Here is a 24,004-nt window from a genome sequence, read left to right on the forward strand (position 1 = left end):
ATGAGACGGCCTTACGCCTCCCTACCACGCTGACCTGTATGCCCGCACGGTACCACTTGCTGGTCCACGTCGGAGCCAACGTCTTGTAGCATCATCCACGTGCTGCTTCCCGCGGAGTCCATTTCTCTTTCGACCAGAGACATGGAACTCGGAAAGTGCGAGATCCAGGCTGTAGGGTGAATGACGAATAACAATCCAGTGAACTATTTTGAGCTCCTGTTGGATGTGCAGACTTGTGTGAGGTGTTCTGTTGTTATGGAGAAGGAGACAGTCGTTTACATTTTTGTGGCAACACACTGAAGTCGTTCCTTCAGTGTCATGAGGGCACCAGGGTAAACTTCAGAGTTGATCGTTGAACCATGAGAGGGTATATCAAAGTGTCCACACTACGAACAGAGGTGTCCAGCTCTGCAGCGAGGTGGCTGTCTGTGATCTATCGATCACCTCGAATGAAAATGTCGACACGTTCCAACACTGCAGGAGTCACAGCCGTGTGCAACGAACCGGAGCGCCTGAGATCGGTCAGGTTTGCTCGACTCTGTTGCAGTGATCACAGACACCCTCCTACGCCTCCGCAGACATTCTGCAAGCGGTTATGAATATCTGCGATACTCTGGTTTTCCACCAAAAGAAACGTATTGACAGCTCTCTGCTTTGAACGCACCTGCATTACAGAGGGCTACATATAGCGCCACCACAGATCGGAACTTCATGAAACTACAGAAGCTGAAGCGGGGTATTCCACGATGTCCCCCAGCAAAGTCTTCATGTTTTCAACAGAAACGGACAGAGAAAAAAATGTGTTACATTAATTATTGAACGCCCCTCGTAGAACGATACCTTTATTTCGAATGTGGAGCTTACTCCACCGACGTTATGTAGCTTTACAAAACCGTCGTCAGCAAACAATTTGTTTGGAACAAATGCTGCTATTTATTTATTTACATACAACTGCGGTCAACCGATTGTCGTTATGAATGAAACAAAGTTCCAGGCTCTAAAAGCTACTCGTTAAAGGTGAAGCCTGCAGGACACAAATGCGTCTGTCCGTAGCGTTCCACTGAAGTCGACCATCGGACACACAGATCTGTTTGCGCGCCGGCAGAGAGGAGAATGGACTGCGATATGGCGATAAAGGGCTGCCCTTGCCGGGGCTACGCGGGCCGCCTGTCCTCTGGAGGCGAACAGCCGCTGAGGCGCGCCACTTGCTGTCAGGATGGAGCGGTACGCAGGTCGCGTCGCCCTGGTGACGGGCGCCAACTCCGGCATCGGCGCCGCCACCGCGCGGGCGCTGCTCAGGAGGGGGCTCGAGGTCGTCGGCCTCGACAAGAGGATCGACAGGGTCCAGGTAGTCAACTAACCACCAGCCTCGGTACAGCATCTGAAAATCGGACAGGTTCGAAAACTGTGCCAGTATTTCTGTTCGAAGTGTTATTTAGCTAACCGAAACAGAAATAGCGTGGGTTTCAGTGCCATAGAGAAATGAATGTGATGTATTAAGAGTAAGGTATTACTTTTTTCTATTTTTAGCTCAGTCCCTTTTTTATGACACAATCGTAACTGGTTTTCAGCCTTCATAGGTCATCCTCAAATGCTACTTTTTTTGGGTCATCAGTCTTCTGACTGGTTTGATGCGGCCCGCCACGAATTCCTCTCCTGTGCCAAACTCTTCATCTCAGAGTATCACTTACAACCTACGTCCCCAATTATTTTCTGAATGTATTCCAATCTCTGTCCTCCTTTGCAGTTTGTCTCCTCTACATCTCCGTCTGGTACCACGGAAGTCATTCTCTGATGTCTTAAACTAATGTCCTATCGTCCTGTCCCTTCTGCATGTGAAAGTTTTCCGCATATCCCTTTCCTCTCCGATTCTGTGCAAAAATTCGTCTTCATTACCTTACCATTTAACCTAATTTTCAACATTCATCCGTACCTCCACATCTCAAATGCCTCGATTCTCTTCGGTTCCGGGTTTCCCACATCCCATGCTTCGCTACCACACAATGTTGTGCTCCAAATGTACTTTCTGAGAAATTCCTTCAACAGATTAAGGCCCTTTTTACCGGCGCTAGTCTGCTTTTGATGTCCACCTTGCCCCGTCCGACACTAGTTATGTTGTTGCCTTGGAAGAGGAATCCATTAACTTCATCTGCTTCGTGACCATAGGTCCTCATGTTAGCTTTCTCGCTGTTCTCATTTCTGCTACTTCTCATTACATTCGTCTTTCTACGATTTACTCTCAAACCATATTCTGTACTAATTACACTATTAATTCAGTTCAGAAGATCATGTAGTTCATCTTCACTTCCACTCAAGATAGCAATGTCATCAGCAAATCTTGTCATTGATATCCTTTCACCTTGTGTTTTAATTCCACTCCTGAACCTTTCTTTTATTTCCATCATTGCTTCCTCGATGTACAGATTGAAGAGTAGGGGTGAAAGGCTACAGCCTTGTCTTACACCCTTTTTAATACGAGCACTTCGTTCTTGGACGTCCACTGTTATTATTCCCTCCTGGATCTTGTACGTATTGTATATTAACCGTCCATCCCTATAGCTTACCCCTATTTTTCTCAGAATTTCGAACATCTTGCACCATTTTATATTCTCGAACGCTTTTTCCAGGTCGACAAATCCTATGAACGTATCTTGATTTTTCTTTAGTCTTGCATCCATTTTCAACCGACATGTCAGGATTGCCTGTCTGGTGCCTTTACCTTTTTCTAAAGCCATGAGCTGTTAAGCTGATTGTGCGATAATTCTCGCACCTGTCAGCTCTTGCAGTCTTCGGAACTGTGTGGATGATATTCTTCCGAAAGTCAAATGGTATGTCGTCAGACTACTCATACATTCTACACACCAACCTGAATAGTCGTTTTGTTGCCAGTTCCGCCAAGGATTTTAGAAATTCTCTTGGAATGATATCTATCCGTTCCGCCTTATTTGATCTTAAGTCCTCCAAAGCTCTCTTGAATTCTTATTTTAATCTCTTCTAAATCCACTGGTGTTTCATTTTCTACCACAACAGATATACCCTCCCCTTCATAGAGGCCTTCAATGTACTCTTTCCAACTATCTTCTCACTCGTCTGCATTTAACAGTGGAATTCCCGTTGCACTCTCAATCTTACCACTCTTGCTATTAATTTCACCGTAGGCTGTTTTGATTTTCCTGCTGCCTCAGTCCTTCCGACCATCATTTCTTTTTCGATTTCTTCACGTTTTTCATGCAGCCATTTCGTCTTAGCTTCATTCCTCAGCAATTTGTATTTCCTGAATTTCCCTGCACACTGCACTTCCTATTTGTTTCATTCCTCTGCAACTTGTATTTCTTTATTCCTGAATTTCCCTGAACACTCCTGTACTTCTTTCTTTCACCGATCAACTGAAGTAGTGTTTTTTCGGAGTTATTTCATTTGAACCAGTGTTTTTCTATCCAACTTCTATCATTGCTCTTATTAGAGATGTCCATTGCTCGTCAACTGTACTGCCTACTGAGCTATTCCTTATTGTTGTATCTACAGCCATAGAGAACTTAGCGTATCTTGTCATTCCTCATTACTCTCGTATCCCACTTCTTTGCTTATTGATTCTGCCTGACTAATCTCTTACACTTCAGCCTACTCTTGATCACCACTGCATTCTGATCTGAGTCTATATCTACTCAATCGAGTATCTGATTTCAGAATCTCTGCATGCCTATGATTTAATCGAACTGAATATTCCCGTATCACTCAGACTTCTCCAAGAATACTTCCACCTCTTGTGATTCTTGAACAGAGTATTTACTATTACTAGCTGAAACTTATAACAGAACTAAATCAATCTTTCTAGTCTCTCATTCCTTGTCCCGCGCCCTTATTCTCCTTCCCTTAGAACTGTATTCCAGTCCCCGATTACTATTATATTTTCATCTCCCTATTCATACTGTATTACCCGCTCAATATCCTTATATACTTTCTCTGTCTCTTAATATTCAGTCTGCGACGTCGGCATTTATACCTGAACTATCGTTGGTGTTGGTTTGCTGTCGATTCTCATACAAACAACTCTATCAGGGAAATGTTCACAGTAACACACTCTCTTCCCTTCGTTCAATTTGAAATGAATCCTACTCCCGTTTCACCATTTGTCGCTGCTGTCGATATTACCCTATACTCATCTAATCATAAATCCTAGTCTTCTTTCCATTTCTCTTCACTGAACTCTACTATGTCTATAGTGAGCCTTTGAATTTCTCTCCTCAGATTTTCTAGCTTCCCGACCACGTTCGGGCTCCTGACAAACCCACGTCCCGACTCGTAGGACGCTATCCTTTCGTTGGTTATTTACTTTTTCTCATGGTCACCTCCCCTTTGGCAGTCCACTCCCAGAGATTCGAATGGGGGACTGTTCCGGAATCTTTTGTCAATGGAGAGATCATCATGAAAATTTTTCAGTTACAGGCTACATATCTTCTGGATACACGTTATGTGTCTTTAATGCAGTGATTTCCATTGCCTTCTGCATTGTTGATTGCGTTTACTTAAACTTATGGGCTGACTTTTTTCTGGTTCATAAACATTTTATCTTTATCTGTTATTACTTTTATATCGTAATTTCATGTACTGACACGTTCCATGACCTTGGACGTTTGATATTGTTGTTTCTTCCGCCCTTAGGGGCAGTTTCCTAAACCGAGGACAAGAGAGTGGCCTTAACCTCCGTCCGCTCCATCGCCCTCTTTGACAAGGCCGTTGGCAGAAAGAGGGTGATTCTTATGTCGGAAGTCTTCGCCCGCCTATGATGGTTATTAATCAATATTTAAGTAGTTTCGTGTTTCGAACTTGGGACCGAAGACGTCAATCAAATCAATAATCAAAGACGATACCCCTCGACCACTTGTGCATCACCAATGCTGCTATGGTCAATACGAAAGGTTACAGTAAGACCTGAAACAAGTGCTATTTTTTTCATTTGGTTTACCTGTGAGCTTATTAATGTGCTATAACAATGTATATGAGCGGCATTTGATGGACAAGTGCTCGTCACCGTCTCCACAAACAGGATGTTGTTTCTTCCAAAATGTATTAACAGTTCTTGCTGCTAACAAGTGAGTCCGACTGTAGGACTGTAACACTGTAAGCACTATTGTTTGAACTTGTCATGTTCTCAGAGATTCAAAACACACTATCTAATGTCGGCAAGCAAACAAACCAAGACTTACCTTAATGTTGCGTTTGGCTTCTATATTCACACTAGCGAAATCCTTCAATAGAGTCCAGATTTTCATTACCGGAATGACAGCGTCGACCTCCGTGGATTCTCATTTTTTTTCACGAAGCATCTTGGTGATGCTCGCGTGTTGCTCGAGCCTGTAGTAACAAATCACGCAGACCGTCTTTGAGTTGCTCCGACATCTTCCTTTAATCCGAACTTTTGGAGACCCAAATTACTGGAGCACTACTCAAGAATGGGTCGCACAAGTGTTCTATTCGCGGTCTCCTCCATATCTGAGCCAAAGTTTCATCAGAATTCTTCCAATAAATTTAAATCGATAATTCGCCTTCCCTACTGCCGACACTACTTGCTCCTTTCATTTCATGTAGCTTTGCAATGTTACACGTAGACATATAGAGCGTAACGGGTGTAATTTATTTTTGTGGTGTCACCGCCAGACACCACACTTGCTAGGTGGTAGCTTAAATCGGCCGCGGTCCATTAGTACATGTCGGACCCGCGTGTCGCCACTGTGTGATCGCAGACCGAGCGCCACCACACGGCAGGTCTCGAGAGACGTAAGAGAACTCGCCCCAGTTGTACGACGACGTTGCTAGCGACTATACTGACGAAGCCTTTGCTCTCATTTGCCGAGAGACAGTTAGAATAGCCTTCAGCTAAGTTAATGGCTACGACTTAGCAAGGCGCCAATTGTCACAGTGCATGTATCTTACGAGTCTCATTTGTATAGTCAAGAGAGATGTACCAAAGGAAGCATTAAAAGTTAAGTATATTCCAAAGCTACGTATTTTCTTTATAGCAGTCATAACGTATCCTGTTCCAGACTTGACGCCAGTCGGCGTGTGTGTACGCGTGCCTTTCGGCTCCCTTCTCAGTGTGGCGTAGCTAGCTTGTTACGCCACAACAATTTTATTTTTATTTACACGTCAAGTTCCATAGGACCAAGGTCATGGAACGTGTCAGTACTTGAAATTACAACATAGAGGTAATAACAGATAAAAATCAAAACTTTATGAACCAGAAAAATGTCAGCCCATAAGTTCAAGTAGACGCGATCAACAATTCAACCAGAATGAGTTTAATTTTTAAAGGAATTCCTCGACAGAGTAGAAGGGGTGACCCATGAGGAAACTCTTTAGTTTTGATTTGAATGCGCGTGTATTAGTGCAAAGATTTTTTAATTCGAGTGGTAGCTTATTGAAAATGGATGCAGCAGTATACTGCACACCTTTCTGCACAGGAGTCAAGGAAGTCCGATCCAAATGCAGGTTTGATTTCTGACATGTATTAACTAAGTGAAAGTTGCTTATTCTTGAGAATAAGCTAATATATATATATATATATATATATATATATATATATATATATATATATATATATATATCGTGATCAGGGGTCGACAAGGGGATCGTGAACTTACACCACTTATTGCCCGAACTCCCCGTTTCTGAGCCAAAAATATCATTTTAGAATGGGAAGAGTTACCCCAAAATATAATACCATACGACATAAGCAAATGAATATAAGCAAAGTAGACTAATTTTCTTGTCGAACGATCACTCACTTCAGATACCGTTCGAATAGTAAAAATGGCAGTATTAAGTCTCTGAACAAGATCCTGAACGTGGGCTTTCCATCACAGTGTACTATCTATCTGAACACCTAGAAATCTGAACTGCTCAGTTTCACTATATGCCAATTCTGTGAAATTAAAACGTCGGGTTTTGTTGAATTGTGTGTTAGAAACAGTAAAAACTGAGTCTTACTGTGATATAGCGTTAGCTTATTTTCTACAAGCCATGAACCTAGGTCATGGACTGCACTATATGAAACCGAGCCAATGTTGCACATAACATACTTTACTACCAAGCTAGTGTCATCAGCAAACAGAAATGTTTTACAGTTACCCCTAATGCCAGAGGGCATATCATTTATATAAATAAGGAATAGGAGTGGCCCCAACACTGATCGCTGGGGCACATCCTACTTGATTGTACCCCACTCAAACCCCACATCACAGCCATTCTCAACGTTGTGAATAATAATCTTTTGCTGTTTATTGCTAAAGTAAGAGGTGAAACAAGTGTGAGCTACTCCCAATATTACGTAATGGGCCAACGTCTGCAGCAATATTTTGTGATCAACACAATCAAACGCCTTAGTTAAATCAAAAAAATATGCCTAGCGTTCGAAACCTTTTGTTTAACTCATCCAGTACCTCACAGAGAAAGAAAATATTGCAAAGTGTGAAATTATTTAAGTGAAGCTCCGATACACCAATAATCTACAAGCAGTTCGCTAACTTTGTCTCTAATACCTCTTATATTTTGATGAAATATACTAATTCCTTCTCTATTTGGAAACATGACGTCCTCTGAAGGTGAGCCCTTAGTTAGAGGGACTTGCTTTAAGTAAGATCAGATATTTCTACTGGTTGCTGAGGACAGCATACTGAACAATATTACTTCTTTATTTATGTCACTGCAGACTAAAAGTCATAGTCAGTACAAGTCATATATCTTTTAGTTGGTTAGTACCTCCAAGTACATAAGGCAAGAGAAAGCACTGAATGACCGTCTTTCCCCCGGGCAGCAGGTCAGGTGTGAGGCGTGGACGTGTGGACGCAAAACGCTTAGTGCATACTGACAGGCATAGTCCTCTTAGTGGTGCAGCATTGTCATGCAGAAAGCCTCAGGTCGTAAAGCTCCTGATGTGTTTGCGGGAAGACTGTTACACGCAGAGAAACAACAACCAGCACGGTGATGTGTGTATACTTCAAGGTCCCATGTGTAACAATATCCGCAACTACACCTGTTACAGCCCGTATAATCGTCATGTCTGTGTCCATCAGCACAACACCACCAATGTACCGAACAGTACAGGAGTGTTTTTCCTACTCATCCGCATTAACTGACACCTTTCTACATTTGCATCAAGCTGTCATTCATCATACCAAATTGAAATTATCTCCGACTCATCCTGTAGCCTCTAACACACTCTACGAAAACACTGTCCATTACACTGCAGTATAGTCAGAAAACCGTTGCCTTACCCATCACATCGTTTATCCATATATAGAGAATAAGACAGGTTTCATCACTCGTCCCTGGCATACTCGAGATAATAACCTCGTCTCATTTGCACTCTGGAACAACGAACTACGTACTGTTCCATATGGTAGGACCTTCTTTAAACCACAATAGAGTGCTGTGTGGCAATGTGTGGAATTCATTCTGGAAATCTAAAAAAATTGAATTTGCCTGTTGCCCTTCAACAATGGTTCGCAGGTTTTCATACAAGAAAAGGACAAGCATTTTTCACGAGCGGTGCATTCTAAATCTGTGCTGATTTGCGGACAAACTTTTGTGTCCAAAGGAGATTTATTATTTTCCTCGATAGCGTTAGGGATCCGTTCATATACTCCTCTTACACGCACGAGTCACCTGCGCTTTTTTCCACTCAGTTGAGACTTCACTCTGATCCGGAGATTATGCAAGCTAGGTAACGGGTTCAGTGCCAAAGAGTACTCCCCGTAACACCGAATACTGCATTCCATACGGACCCGGCGACTGATTTCTTTTCAGCTTTTACAGATGCTTCTCTATATCAGAGATGACTATAACTATGTTTCTCGTACTGGGGTATGTGTGGCGGTCAAACGACGATGTCTGTACTATATTCCTACGTGAATGATTTTTTAAACGCGAAATTTAAAATTACTGTTCCTATTGCTGTCTTCTGTTGTCACACCAGACTGGACTTTTCGATGAGTTACTGGATAGAAGCCTTTGACTCAGTTACTAATTTTATGCACTGCCAGAATTTTCTCCAGGCCTCGTCAAGATCTGCTAACGTATGGAGGTGAATTTGTGTTAGTCTGCTAAGTGACATGTGACACTAACTGGTAGCTGGGGTCTTCGCAGTACATGCTCAGCGAATGTGGGGTCATCATTCTGCGACCTCCTGTTGATTTCATGTTCTGCCAGCCAAGCTGCTATCCCTTTGCTTGATTGCTATCCCTCTGCCTGACTGTCCAATATAGAACTTATCATACTAAGGACAAGTAATTTTTTACATCCCACTTTACCTGTCCTAGCTATGGTACTGTACACCGCTCCTGCAGTCAATGCAAAGAGCACCAGAGCGAATAGAACAGGGGTTGAATTTTCGGTTCTTGTTTACGATGAAAGGTGTTATCTATCAGCACAGGGCTGTAGCTATTGATTGTGACAAGAAATTTGTGCCTCAGCCTAGATGAGTAACTTCCTTTCCAGTTTTACGATATTGCAGTGCCTGTGTTGATAAGAAGAACGATGCAATGTGCTTCCGGACATACATGCATCTCAGGCACTGTGTTATGAAACACACAAAATTTATTCGAATTTGCGAGTGCGAAGAAACATCAGCTTAATAAGGGAATGATGACAGTGAAAATTTGTGCCGACCCGACATTCGAACCATTACTTCCAGCTTTACATGAGCATTCACGTTAATCGCTTTGGCTATCCGTGAAGGACTCGTGGCCTGACCTAAACTTCCGCATGTCTTCGTTCCTGCAACAGAACCTGTACTCGTACACACATTATGTAATTCCCGTGCAGCGGAGGAAAGTTTAATTGAATGTCGCTGTCCAGCATTGGCAGATAAATTTGATATTGCAGTGCCTGTCGTGATAAGAAGGAGGATACACTGTCCTTCCGGATATGCATGCATGCAATTCTGAACCTCATGGATAGCGAGTAGCAGCCGTCCATATCGCCCCCCCACACACACATCCAAGCAGTTTCAGCGTTCAATTTGAGGGCAGGGAACTATTTTTGCAATGTCTTCCTGACGCCCAGAAAGAATTTTAGTCTGCAACAGAGTACGTGCTGATCTGAAACGCCCTGGCTATTAATGCTTTGTACCAGACTAGTACTCGAACCAAGAACCTTCGTGCTACACTGGTAAGTGCTCTACTAACTGAGCTATTCAGTCGCAGGTCGCAACTCACGCCCCTCCTACAAACCTGTACTTCTATCATAGATTCCACACTTCATAGAACTCCTGCATGCCTTCTTGTAGAACCAGAACGCCTGGAAAAAAGAATATTGTAGAAAAATGACTTACCCACAGCCTGAATAATTGATCTTGGAATCAATGTAACACTTCAGGAGAGTGTGTGCTTAAACATTACGTCATATTAGAACCGTGTCTGCACACTGGAGTGGGCTTGTAACTGGGGAGGGAACAAATGTGTCAACATCCTACTAAAATTAGGGATGTTGTTAGAAGAGATAACCAGCCCCCCCCCCCCCCCCCCCAGGTGAGACACCAGAAGCTGGAGTCACTGGACGCTACTGAGAAGCATTATATAACACATAGTTGAGCCACGTTCTATATTGTAGTGACATTTGTCACTGTTAGATGTCGGAGATCGCTGAAACACGCGTTAATTCGAAGCGCTCATGTCCGGATGTCCACACGCAGTGCCCCAGCAGGCCAGAGACTCACGCACCACTGATTGCCGCCGTGTACTCGCGTCTCAGCGATCGCTCCATGTCTGCAGCCAGACTTGGCATTCCAGACAGGAATGTCCAGATGTGTAGGCGTCTAGGGACGAGTGGAATGGTAGGAATTTGGATTTTATCAATATCTCTAGTGCCAACATTTGTCAGTGATTGATACTGAATTTTCTCAAATATCCACGTCAAAATCGTTGAATACCCACAATGAATATGATCACAAAGGCTGCCCGAAACATTAGTATTAGTATTAGTCCGCTCTTCACCCGCCTAGAGGGCGGCATGATTTTATCTCGCCTGACTGGTTTCAGAGGCTTAGCGACGGCTTGCGCCTTAAGCCAGGAATGTCATTTCGTTCCCGTCACTGGCTACCTCTGCCAAACACCTGGACATCAAGCAAAGTCGTCCTAGGAAACCAACCACATATACATCAGTGTAATTACAATTAAATATTACGATCATCGTACCAGTCTGATGACATTTGCCAATGAACAAAGTATTGGAAATGACTTCTGTTGACGGCTTGGGCTCTGGAAATTTCCATATCTATACCATTGTTATGAGTGGACATAATTTTCCACATAAAACCTTTCCTGCCCCTTACACCAATCGGTGCAATGAAAAATTATGTCCACACACACAGGCTAGGTGTCTCGATTCCCCTCATTTTTAGAAACTTACTTGATTTGAAGTGTCCTAGCCAGTGAGAGTCGAGAATGGACTGTAGGTATTTTCATTCAGCCCTTCTGGGAACTGCTGCATCTCCTCCACGACTCTCTCAAACAAGTGCTATAAAACACAGGCCTCCGGCAATATGTGATGATCAAAAGTGTTCCCACTGACAAAAGGGATAGAAAGGCATCACCAGTATGTGTTGGTGTACTGTAATAAACGTCACAGTCGATAGTGCCACAAAGAACATGTCAGGATCTGCATAGGGGAGCTAATGAGAGGACGTTCTGCGATCCATTTTGCTACAGCTATATTGCCCGCCCTGTTTGTACACTATAGCAGATCCAGTTGAACCCCTGCATTGCTGTACTGTGTAGCTGTTTACGAATTGAGTCTATCATCTCCCTATGTCGGCTATACTCTTCAGTGGATTGAAATTACAATTACCGATGTCAAATCAATCCTCCTCTTACAACTACACACATGTAATTTTCTTACGTGAATAGTAGTCTGAGCACTTCCCACAAACGTCTGGTGATATGTTGGAATATAAGCTACAGTAACTTTACGTTCAAGCAGCACTATCATTTATAGGTGTATAGCGACAGAAAAAGTTATATGTCCACACTCGCACCAGTTGGGCGTCGTTCTGCCCAATAGCAGACTCCCTCTCCCGTCCCACCGCCCCACGCCATATTGTCATTATTACATATCTGTCAAGGAATAAAGGATGTAATTACAATTAAAAAGCTTCCACAACTTTTTTATTTTCTAGATTTCACAACTTCCGCGAAACCCTTTCGTATTTTTTATACTTGTATATCCATCTATCTCAGTGGCGTCTTACACTTTCGGACCATCATGTTAGAGTTTGTGGTAGTGGATTTCAGCTTTATATCATGTTTAAACGCATAACTATCGTACACCTAACACAAAGATCATACAAATTTCTTGCCTAAGACAATGTGAGAGCAAAGTACTAGAGTACGTCCATTCGGCTCTCCTGCGAACCTAGCTTCTGTAAAGTTTGGAAGGTAGGAGATGAGATACTGGCAGAAGTAAAGCTGTGAGTACCGGACGTGAGTCGTGCTTCGGTAGCTCAGATGGTAGAGCACTTGCCCGCGAAAGGCAAAGGTCCCGAGTTCGAGTCTCGCTCGGGCACACAGTTTTAATCTGCCAGGAAGTTTCATATCAGCGCACTCTCCGCTGCAGAGTGAATATCTCATTCTGGAAACATCCCCCAGGCTGTGGCTAAGCCATGTCTCCGCAGTATCCTTTCTTTCAGGAGTGCTAGTTCTGCAAGGTTCGCAGGAGAGCTTCTGTAAAGTTTGGAAGGTAGGAGATGAGATACTGGCAGAAGTAAAGCTGTGAGTACCGGGCGTGAGTCGTGCTTCGGTAGCTCAGATGGTAGAGCACTTGCCCGCGAAAGGCAAAGGTCCCGAGTTCGAGTCTCGGTCGGGCACACAGTTTTAATCTGCCAGGAAGTTTCATATCAGCGCACACTCCGCTGCAGAGTGAATATCTCATTCTTAATACCGTTTTACTTGTTGGATTGATCCGAGAGGGCGAGCTAATGCTTGTCCATCTGCCCTCTTACTTTTAACTATTTTTAATCAGTGTTATACGATGGAATCATTCCCTGCCGCATTCATTACTGTAAGTTTGGCACAACCACTTTGATTCTCAAACGCAGTTTGTAAATAACGAGACGAACGAACATTCATCGACTAGACAGTGGACCAAGGTAGGTAAAAGACCTGGATGTTCAGGTTGTGTACTAGCAGTGCAGCTTTGTGATGCGACTTGCATTAACTTCCTTCTTCAATATTGTTCGTATTTACCATTTTGTAACGCAGCAATTATGTATACCTTTGGTATTATAGATATCTTTAACCTACAGAACCTGTTTCAATAATTTTTGTTTAAGCTGAGTCTTTTTCAATTAGGCAACAGGTTCCATTCGCACAGTACGATTGATTTATTTTTACGATCGTCTCACTAGAGGCAACTTGTTTTGTTTTAGCTGTGTTCTTTGTAGTTCAAATTCGTATATTTATTGCATGTTCGATTTTAGACACCTTTCTGATAAAATATCAGTTACAAATGATTTATGATGATTCCTTCAAAACATTTACGCAATACTGAAATTAAAAAATAAAATATCAGATTCATGAAATATAATGAAATAAAAGTTTTTGATAGTAACGGAATTACAGTGTTACATATTGTTTCAAAAGTGGGACACTTTAAACAAAAATCATTGATACAAATCCTGACCAAGAAGACGACTCTATTTACGCAGACGATGGTTTAAAAACCTGAGAGCTTTCTAAAAACATGGTCTGCGTTCCAAAAGCATTACGCAGAGTGGAAGAAAATTTGTACTGTCAGAAACCGTGGCCCTATTCGATTGAGACTGATAAAGAGATGTTTGCAAGTCAAGATTTTAAACATGGCTGCAACAGTAACTGTTGAAATTCTTCACGATAAAGGATGACAGCCAACTGTTTTGGCTGTCATTCTTTATCGTGATGATGTTTGCAAGTATTGGAAGCCAATAAAAACATGGTTGTATCCCATCTACTGACGAAACGTAAATATAAAGAGTTGTCAGAAACTGTCTGAATAGCACGTCATCCTGTTTCAGGGTAAGTTGCGCCGTGTCCGAATAAAAGACAGTGGAAGTTAGCCAATAAGGCCGTTGGGGCTTGAGCGCGCAAATTCAAGAGGCTCGCCAGAGACAGTGCCGCCAAACATGTTCGTTTGTTTCCCGAATACCGAGCAAGAGAGCGACACAATAATTAGACACGGGACGCTAGTAAGGATCGAACCAGGGCCAAAGGCTGAGCAGTATCGTAAGTTGGCATCCATGCTATAACAACTCATACTAACTTTATCTGGAGGGCTGCTTGAATTTGCGCGCTCAGGGACCTTCAGCGCTTATTATTTCCGAAACGGCGCAACGAATCGAGTTCTTTTCTTAACAATTATTTCTCAACTCAGCCTACTCTGCAACACCCTCTAAATCTTTTCAGACTGTTTCCAACCACCCTGTATATAATCCAGAATGAAAAAGATCCAGGTACAAGCGACGTATCTCCATCCGAATACTAAACAAATGTAAGAGGCAGACAGCAGCAAAAAAATTCATTATTTATATTTTTGGAATAATAAGGACGCGGTTCTTGATTTTCTGTAATGCCGCTGTTCATAAATAGCGAGAGACACATTCGCCTTTCACAAGCATAAAGGCGTCATTACCACGAAGAGATTTCACAAGAACACGGAAGCGATCCAAATTCACAATGGTAATGCCCAACCGCACGAATCTTTGGCAGCTAATCTGGCACCTTCTTAGACTGGATCAAGATCCCTTACGCATCGCACAGTGCAGATGTGACACCCTCCGACTTTTGCAGGTTGGACCCCGTGGAAGACTGTCTTCAGAGTCTCAAATTGATAATACTGCTGACATAAAATGGCTGTGAAGACGTAGATACAACAGTGTGCACTTGACTTCTTAACGACGAGGATTACAGAATAAGCTTAAACGACGATGCTCTGTCACTACACTGTTCTGAGTAGCTTCATTGAATACAGGATCAGTAACTTTAATAGCATAAGCATTTCGTATGATGTGTCAGTTCACACGGTTTCACTGCCGCCCTCGTCCTTCGCTTTATTGCTGACTGATGATGGTGGCATGCTGTGTTCCCAGCTGGACAGACAGCCGAGTGGCGGCACACACTGGACGTCAACGTCCTGGGGCTGTCCGCCTGCACGAGGGAGGCCGTCCAGAGCATGCTGGACAGGGGAGTCGACGACGGCTTCGTCATCCACATATGCAGGTAGACGTCGAAGCGTTCATAGCGATGTATTTTCGTCTTGTGAGACTGTATAGAGGTATTCTTAAACATAGAGCCAATCAGCATTTAGCTTCCAATAAACGTCGACATCAGGTACCGCGTGAGAATCATTGTCTCTGGTACCTCAAAACCGCCCTAAGCTTGAATTCTGCACTGACACCTGCGATAGCTCTGACATGAAGAACATTTCATGAGGTACCTTAGGGAGGAACTAATAAGTTTCTTGACAGTTCTTGGATTACAGTACTCCTCTTCATCATGTAGCAAATACATGTTGCAATGTAAAGTGAGATCGGTTCAGAATTCTCCAGTGCCGTACTGTTTATTGCGATTCTCAAGGAATAATCCTCATAGATTACTTGGGAAAACGTAGACCCGAACCTGAAACCTATTATGCTCCATTCCTCGATCGTTTGAAACTTGTGTTGGCTGAAGAAAACCTAGGTTGGCACACGAAAAAGTACTCTTTCAGCAGTATAATGTTCCATCCCACATATCAGCGATAATGGTGTGAAATGGGCTTTGAACTGCTTCCTCATTCGCCTTGTACACCAAGCTCAGCTCCAAGTTACTTTTTCCTGTTCCCTAACTTTAAATTTTGGCTTGCTGGTAAGGAATTTTCAACAAATGAAAAACTGACAGCTGCAGTCAACGAGTATTTCGCAGAGTCTGACAGAACCTCTTTCTGTTGATGGGATGACAAAGATGGAAGATCGCTGGACCAAGTGTGTGTCCCTCATAAGAGACCATGTCAACAAGTAAGGTGAGTTCTTTACCGAGCAAACTTTTTTCCATGATTTTTTACTACACTTAGTAAACCAAGTTTCTATTACCACACAGCTTAAATTATATTGTTGCATTACACCTGAGTTGACGCTAGCTCTTAGGTTACAGATATTTGTGTTCTAGTACTTTTCCATTTTTTTTTTTTAGAGCTATCGTAACTATTTCGGTTTTACACGTTCACCAGATTCTCAGAGCAGAAAAATGAACATCTTTAAATATACTTTATTTCACGATATGTAGATTATCTACCCATCTATAAAACTAGAAATGATTTTTCGCGATATAAAAATTGAATCTTGGTTTGAAAAACCACAAGCAATGTCATCTTGTAAATACACTCTTCCAAATATTCGTACAGGGTTATACACGTGCGTGATACTTTTCCTGTTAGGCTTAACATTACACCGCATTTAGCTTTCTTTATTAGAAGACCAGCTACTTTCTTTACAATTCGGACAGTACAATTACAGGTGGTGATATCACTGTGTACTGTCGTTGAAGAATAATAAAATGATTTCTGTTTCCCGAATACCTGGTTCTCGAAGTACTGGTACATATTTATAGCTACCGAAATAACAAACACTACCTCACTTTTTACAAACAGTGTAATTTTTATCTGGGTTAAGGTAACACTTGAAGATTTGCAGTTGGTGTTTTATTTTTAGAGTTTATATTCTTTCACTTAACTATTGACATCACTGTTAATCATTACTGTAAATCCGCTGCTGTTACTGTTGGTGGTAGTGTGTGTGTGTGTGTGTGTGTGTGTGTGTGTGTGTGTGTGTGTGTGTGTGTGTGTGTGTGTGTGTGTGTATGTGTGTGAGTGCGCGAGAGTGACGGTCGGTTATCTACTGTCTATGACAGCCGACCTCGTCAGACTTTAGTTTCATCTGCATTTGATTCAAAATTTAACAACTGCGCAATTTACAAAATATTCATTACGATTACGTTTTGTTGTTGTTGGGCGTTTTCGTTGCTCAATTTCCAATCAACGTCTCATGTTTAGAAAAGGGCTAGAAGTTCTTGTATTTTTGTGTGTTTATTAACGAACATGAAAGCTGACTCTTATCTCCACAGTCTACACTGGTGTTCAAAATTAAAGGAACAAACCATTATTTTCCCTTCCTGTGTCTGATTCACGATATAATCATACAAAATGTCAACAGATGTCCGTACAATCGTTATCTGCATGAAAGATAGCATTCCGGTCAACGGACAAGCACGGCAACGATGACGTCAGTGCACCCATCAAACGAGGTAGTATTTGTCGAGTCGCCCAACATCCACGGTCGTGGTGTACACTGTCACAGACGGTGCAATGTTGCACAGAGATGTCGCCTATCAGACTCTTTGCAGTGGAGAGCCGTAAAAAGAATGGAAGCAGGACAGTCCCAAACTAATGTACCCCGATGGCTTAATGTGAATCGTTCTGTTGTTTACAGAGATCGAAACTGTATCCCGATGACCAGGGCAGGGCCTACCACGTGTAATATCTGAAAGAGAGAACCATTATTTGGCTGTAATACACGACGGACCGCCTTAGTAGTGCATGGCAGCTGGGGTCTGACATCGCAGCACCCGCGAGGCAAACGCTGTGTGGAAGGCTACAGCATAGAGGTCTTTACTGTCTGAGATCTGCTGTATGTGTACCTCTGACGCGTCTTCTCAGAAGGGCCATCAACATGCCACAGTGGGCCAATGTTCTTTGTCCCGTTTTGGTCTGGAGAGTGATTATCGACGCAGACGCATCTGGAGGGAGCGTAGAACACATTTTCGGAATCCAAACATTGAGGAAAGACGGCGGTATCGAGGAGGATTCCTAATGATGTGGGCAGGGATTACGCTGACTACCCGAACACCTCTTCATAAAATTGTACGAGTGAACAGGCAATGCTTAACTGATGCCAGGTATCGCGCCGAGAGCCTGGGGCCTCATGTGTGGTTCTTGCGAGGAGTTGTGGGCCCACACTTCGTACTGATGGATGATACTGCTCGACTTTTAGAGCACGGGTGATTGATATTCTTTTGGAAGCGGATGATACTGCTCGCTCCCCCGATTTGAATCCTATGGAACACGTCTGCGATGTGCTAGGAAGCATCCCCCAACCACCCTTGAAAACTTCCGAACAGCTCTGCAGAAAAAATTGGCGTTATTGCCTCAACGTGAGACTGATGACATCACTCACAGCATCACCACTCTTAGTCAGACATATATTGCTGCCAGAGGTGGTAACACCCCATGCTAAGTACATTGACCAGTTGTCGGAATGTGTGTGAAAATGCATTAAGTTGGAAAAAACGAAGAACATCTTTGTCTACCGTTATAAATGGTGCAGTTGTTTGCCTTCTGCATTTTTTACGTTGTTTCTACTTTACTGTCACCGGTTCAAATTGTTTTGTTGCAAAATTAACGCAGTCTTGCACTATTTCCGTTTGTTTCTTGAATTTTGGACACCGGTGTAGATAAGACGTTTGATTGTCAGAAGAAAATATTCGCATTATATCAGGTTTTCCCGGTTGAAGGAATCGTTACAACGGGTCTATTTTCACTTCCCTTTAAAAGACGGATTCTGTGAAAGTAATGTAGCATTCTGCTGCGATGTGGAATTCTCGTGCATCTAAGGAAACAGGAAAATTCGCATTACGTGAGACGGTGCGGTGGATAAAAAAGGCGGAGGTGAGGATTTTAAACCCCCGTCCAGCGATCCCCATGAAAATTTCCTGTGGTTTCTTTGTTTATTTTAAGGCCCAAGCCAGAATAATTCCTTCAGGGTCACCACCGTTAATTTCCTAACAAGATCATTGTTAAACTGAACTAGTGTTTGTCCTAGTAACCCCGATATCGACGGAGCATTAAAACTTCTTCGCTTAGACCTGAGGAAGTGCATGACAGATGGTTATAAGTCCGCAACATAGAGAAGACTTTAATGCGAGGCACCGTCTCTGTCGTGTGTAGGACCATTTAGCAAAAAAGAAAAAAAAACTCTTGGTATACTTTTTTGTGTTCTCTCGGGCTATAGAAACGAAGGCGCTCAATTATTGTAACCTACAGATCTTCATAACCTACTCTCTGTAGAGCTCCATGCATTTTGCTATATCTGTGTACTAACGCATCATGTGCCAAAACCACTGCCCAGTAGTGCTAAATACTGTGACTTGCTCACTGTTACGACCAACAACTTGCTGCAGTGTTGAAACTAACATTAGTAATATTCATCAACGAAAAACTCCACGGAGGAACTAAGTGTACAGCACATCTGGTGTTTCAGTTCCTGCACAGGTCGAATCTATCAAACATTCTCCTCACACGTAACCCTCTGTTTCGTTCCAATGGTTGGTAGGGAGGAACCTGGAACTTCTTAAGTATCACACTGAAGTTTATGTATTTTAAGGATAGAAAATAATGATAAATACAGACTTGTGTTCATAAGGGTCCTGTCACTTCAGTGCCAATACTACCCCTTCTAAATGCGGGTGATTATGTGTGATAGCAGTAAATGACGTGATGGCAACGTTGTGGTATTGCCGAATAAGTGAATTAAGTTAGTCATGCCAATGACAGTCCCCAGCTGCGGTAGTCCCCAAGCTGTGACGATACTCCACTCTAAATTGACCAAGATCGGTGACTGGAGTCTAATTCTAGGAAGAGTAGAACAACCGGGCACTGATAATACTTTTATTATAAAAACAACTATCAAAGATACAATGCAAAGTGAACATTCATTGAGACAGAACGTTAACTCCAACTCACTAACCTAAATTTGAGATTGTCAAAACGTTCATGACGTGACTCGGAATCGCGTCCCCGCTTATACGACAGAAACACTTAAGCGGCTGATACTGATTAACATGGAAGTTACGAAAGCCTCTACCCTTACTGGCACTGACAATGAACGGCACTGTGATCAAAGAAATGGAACATAACACACGTACTGTTAAAAGAGTTCCTATGTGCCGATTCGTGGTGCGTATATTGCCGAATTCAATTCTGTGAAGAACAATTCTGCAGCGATTATCTGGGAACTGCTGCCAGTGGTCGCAGAGACAAACTGTGTTGCGTAGCTGAAAATTCTGACTACACAGAGGACGTAAAATGGCGTCTGCAACCTCCTGAGGTTGAGGCCACTTGTGTAATGACGAATTAAAAATTCGACTTGCTTATAAAACAGGATCAGAGACTTTTTTGAAGTGTGAGCTCGTAAAGAAGCACTTTGTAATGCCTCTGCCTCCACGCACAAGCACAGGTTCGTATCTCTGTCCATAGAGAGACGAATGATGCAGTTCCTAGTGGCAACGTCTGCACATTCGAATCTAATGCTGAGACAGTTCGCTGACCCCTCGCCAGCCATGTCTCAAAACGCTATCCACCTAAGTTTATCACTCACTGACGCTCACCAGAGAGCTCTCAAAATCGCTGTCTAGCCAAATATGTCCCACCGACACCACCAAGAGACGTCCCCCACCAGAAGCGTCCAGTTTAGAGTAAATCTCGCATAGTTAGTGTGAATTCTCCTTACAGCCAATCACAGCCCCCGATACAAATGGAGTATCTTCCACTCTACACGTCATGAAACTATCACTCAACCTCTTTCAGCTCATGTTCAGGTCAATAGAAACTTCTAGAAAATATTATGACACCTCCACCATCTGCAATTGAACTAACCGAATACGTTAACGTGTCTTTTGGCAGAAATGGGGCTTGGCACTTCGCATAAGAACTTCTTTCGGACGTTAGCATTCATTTGCGGCAGGCATCCCACGTACATTCCTTATGCTAAAAAAGACTGCTCATGGCACCTGTAAGATTCTATCTCTACAATCTCATACTTTCAGCATCATCTCGCCTAGGCCTCCTTGGCGACCACAGGTCAATCACGAGAAGTCCTTTCCCACCGGCCTCGCGACGAGGCGACTGTCTTGGGCTGTAAACTACCAGCATTCTGCTTTTAGATCCAGGAAACTGGCTTCCCACAGCCCTTGTTCCATGTCGATCACTGTGACCGTGAAGTCGCACTTTCGCCTTTCTGTCAGAAAATTAGAGTCTCAGCTTGCATCTCCACAGAAATGTCAGTATGAGGCTACCAAGTATCAACCAAGAAACGGTTAAGAATTCGCTAGCTTTCGCTCCCCGAAGTAAATGAAATACGAATTGTGAAAATTATTCATGTTTGGTGGTTAAATCTTGCCGTCTTACACAGTATACAATTTGCATCCATATAGTACAGGCAGTACAAGTTTGTTTCTTTTTCTTGCTTCCAGTATAGCAGGTCACATCATGCCATTCGATCCACTGTACTCGATGTACTACGCCAGCAAGCATGCTGTCAAGGCTCTTCTTGAAGGACTGCGGAAGGACCTGGTTGCCAGGAACAGCAAGATACGGTGTGGGGTAAGTTTCAAATGCATTACGTTGTTACATTTCAAAGTCTCCGAGCAAGACTGGTGTTTCTTAACTTTGCGGTTACGTAAATCTACTATTCAATCATAGAGAATTTTCCAACCCGGTAAATATACAGTTCAAACAAGTATATATAAATTGCAGGAAATGAAATGTAGTGAACAGGATGTTAAAAGCACATTATAAGTATCCAGGCTTCGTGATAGAACAGTATGAGCACGACATCTTTCTTGGAGGACAGTAAATTTGGGAAATTTATTACGTATACTTCGACAGTTTACACATAAAATTGTGACAGTCGAAATGGCTCTACTCTGAAGTCAGTTTGACCTCCCTGTCTGTAGATCGACTGACGAGTGTTCATCAGAGAACCTCAGACTACCGCCTTGCTAAAAAAAAAAAAAAAACTCATGTGCTCTCCACGAGTACTCTGCTGTCCGAGTAGCTGCTTCCTTTGTGTAGCGCACCCCTGACCTGCCTGTCAAGGAGTGTCCTACAAATCCCCACACGATAAAGCACGTCCAGAAATCTGCACCCAAGGTCGTCACAGAGTCGACGAAGAATTTGGTTGAGTTCCCACACTCGGCTCCAAACCAAAGAACACCGACCAGCTCTGGGAACGATGTTGCAAACTACGAACTCTGCTTGCACCCCTCACACGAGTCCAGCAGTTTTCACTTCCCCTGTCAGATGGCTGTACGAACTGAGGATCGCTTCAGGATCCATGCGACAGGCGTCGTTGGTGCCGACGTGAGCCATAACTTGCAGTCGACTGGAACACGCATGCTCTGTAGCCACAGGCGAGGCCGCCTCCACATCTCTTATGAGGACCCTGCAGCAGACATACAGAGTGCACACGGGCTTTCTTTCCAGCCCTGAACGCTACCTGCCTAATGGGCTCCATAATGTGCCTATCACTGGAGCTCCCAATAACCAGTAAACAGCTCCCCCCGTGAGCTTGCTTGGGCACTGCTGAAGGAGCGGCCATCTGCCCACTCACAGGGTGAACGGGCGAGGCAGGCGGCCAGTCTCCACATCGGCCGTCCACCTCGTGCTATGCGACAGCGTTACTACCTGCCACTGACGATGCTGTGAGGGCGGATCCACCGCGTCGGGTGCACTAGGAGGTGCCTCGGAAACAGAGCACATGGGGTAAACAAGTGACACCTGAGGTGTCTAATGCGACTTTCCAGACTCGTGATGGGTCACCAATGGTCGCTGCTGCTTTCAAGAGCTGCGCAACTGGCTGTTCAGTGAGCAACTATTGCGCTGATGACTGGAGGAAATCACATTTACAAAAACGCGAGATTAACCCTATTAAACATAGAAACGCATGAAATTTACTAAATATACTACGTGGACGCACTCGTATCACGCACGTCACGTCATTGGAGAAATAATTTTGGATACTTCGTCAGTACGACGATTAAAGTACTAGTGGTCGATTGCTCGTTGCATCCATGGTCCCTTGAAAACCTCTCTGTGTGTCTAAAATCCCAATAGTCCAAAACGTAAATTGATGTGTACACAGGGTCCATGGTCGGGAGTGTATACTCGCATGTTAGCATTCATGGCTCTGTTGCTGCAACTGGAAGACCCGCCTGATCTCTAGTTGCAGCAGGCTGGTCACAACAGCCACGGTGCCAAGTCGTCGGTTCTCAGGTTCTCGACCTTTCAAGATACCGAGAAGAGTTTTGTGGACCTCACCTGTGTCTCAGGTTGCGTCAGAAGGTCGTATCGTGCATGATACGGCTGTGCTGAGTCAGTTCTCCAAATCGACTGCAGCTGCACGTGATGCAGAAGTGTGATTTGTGACTCCACCTCACGGCAGCTACAGATCTATAATGGTCATTCAGCCATCCCGGATATATACTGGCCATTAAAATTGCTACACCACAATGATGACGTGCTACAGAAGCGAAATTTATCCGACAGGAAGAAGATGCTGTGATATGCAAATGATTAGCTTTTCAGAGCATTCACACAAATTGGCGCCGGTGGCGATACCTACAACGTGCTGACATGAGGAAAGTTTCCAACCGATTTCTCATACACAAACAGCAGTTGACCGGCGTTGCCTGGAGAAACGTCGTTGTGATGATAAGGAGGAGAAATGCGTACCATCACGTTTCCGGTTTTGATAAAGGTCGGATTGTAGCCCATCGCGATTGCGGTTTATCGTATCGCGACATTGCTCCTCGCGTTGGTCGAGATCCAATGACTGTTAGCAGAATATGGAATTGGTGGGTTCAGGAGGGTAATACGGAACGCCGTGCTGGATCCCAACGGCCTCGTATCACTAGCAGTAGAGAAGACAGGAATCTTATCCTCATGGCTGTAACGGATCGTGCAGCCACGTCTCGATCCCTGAGTCAACAGATGGGGACGTTTGCAAGACAACAACCATCTGCACGACGTTTGCAGCAGCATGGACTATCAGCTCGGAGACCATGGCTGCGGTTACCCTTGATGCAGCATCACAGAAAGGAGCGCATGCGATGGTGTACTCAACGACGAATCTGGGTGCACGAATGGCAAAACGTCATTTTTTCGGATG

At 43.6% G+C, this 24,004-nt stretch overlaps 1 protein-coding gene across 1 annotated transcript; it reads left to right on the top strand.

Annotated features, from left to right (window-relative positions):
- The first annotated feature begins 1,216 nt into the window (after positions 1-1,216).
- On the top strand, positions 1,217-23,059 carry LOC126235578 (dehydrogenase/reductase SDR family member 11-like). The gene is made up of 5 exons (XM_049944295.1): positions 1,217-1,348; positions 14,464-14,479; positions 15,116-15,245; positions 21,309-21,438; positions 22,979-23,059. Exons 1-5 carry the CDS (start codon positions 1,217-1,219, stop codon positions 23,057-23,059), a joined length of 489 nt encoding a protein of 162 aa, XP_049800252.1.
- The last annotated feature ends 945 nt before the right edge of the window (positions 23,060-24,004 follow it).

This window comes from Schistocerca nitens, chromosome 2, assembly GCF_023898315.1.
Source record: "Schistocerca nitens isolate TAMUIC-IGC-003100 chromosome 2, iqSchNite1.1, whole genome shotgun sequence".
NCBI lineage: Eukaryota > Metazoa > Arthropoda > Insecta > Orthoptera > Acrididae > Schistocerca > Schistocerca nitens.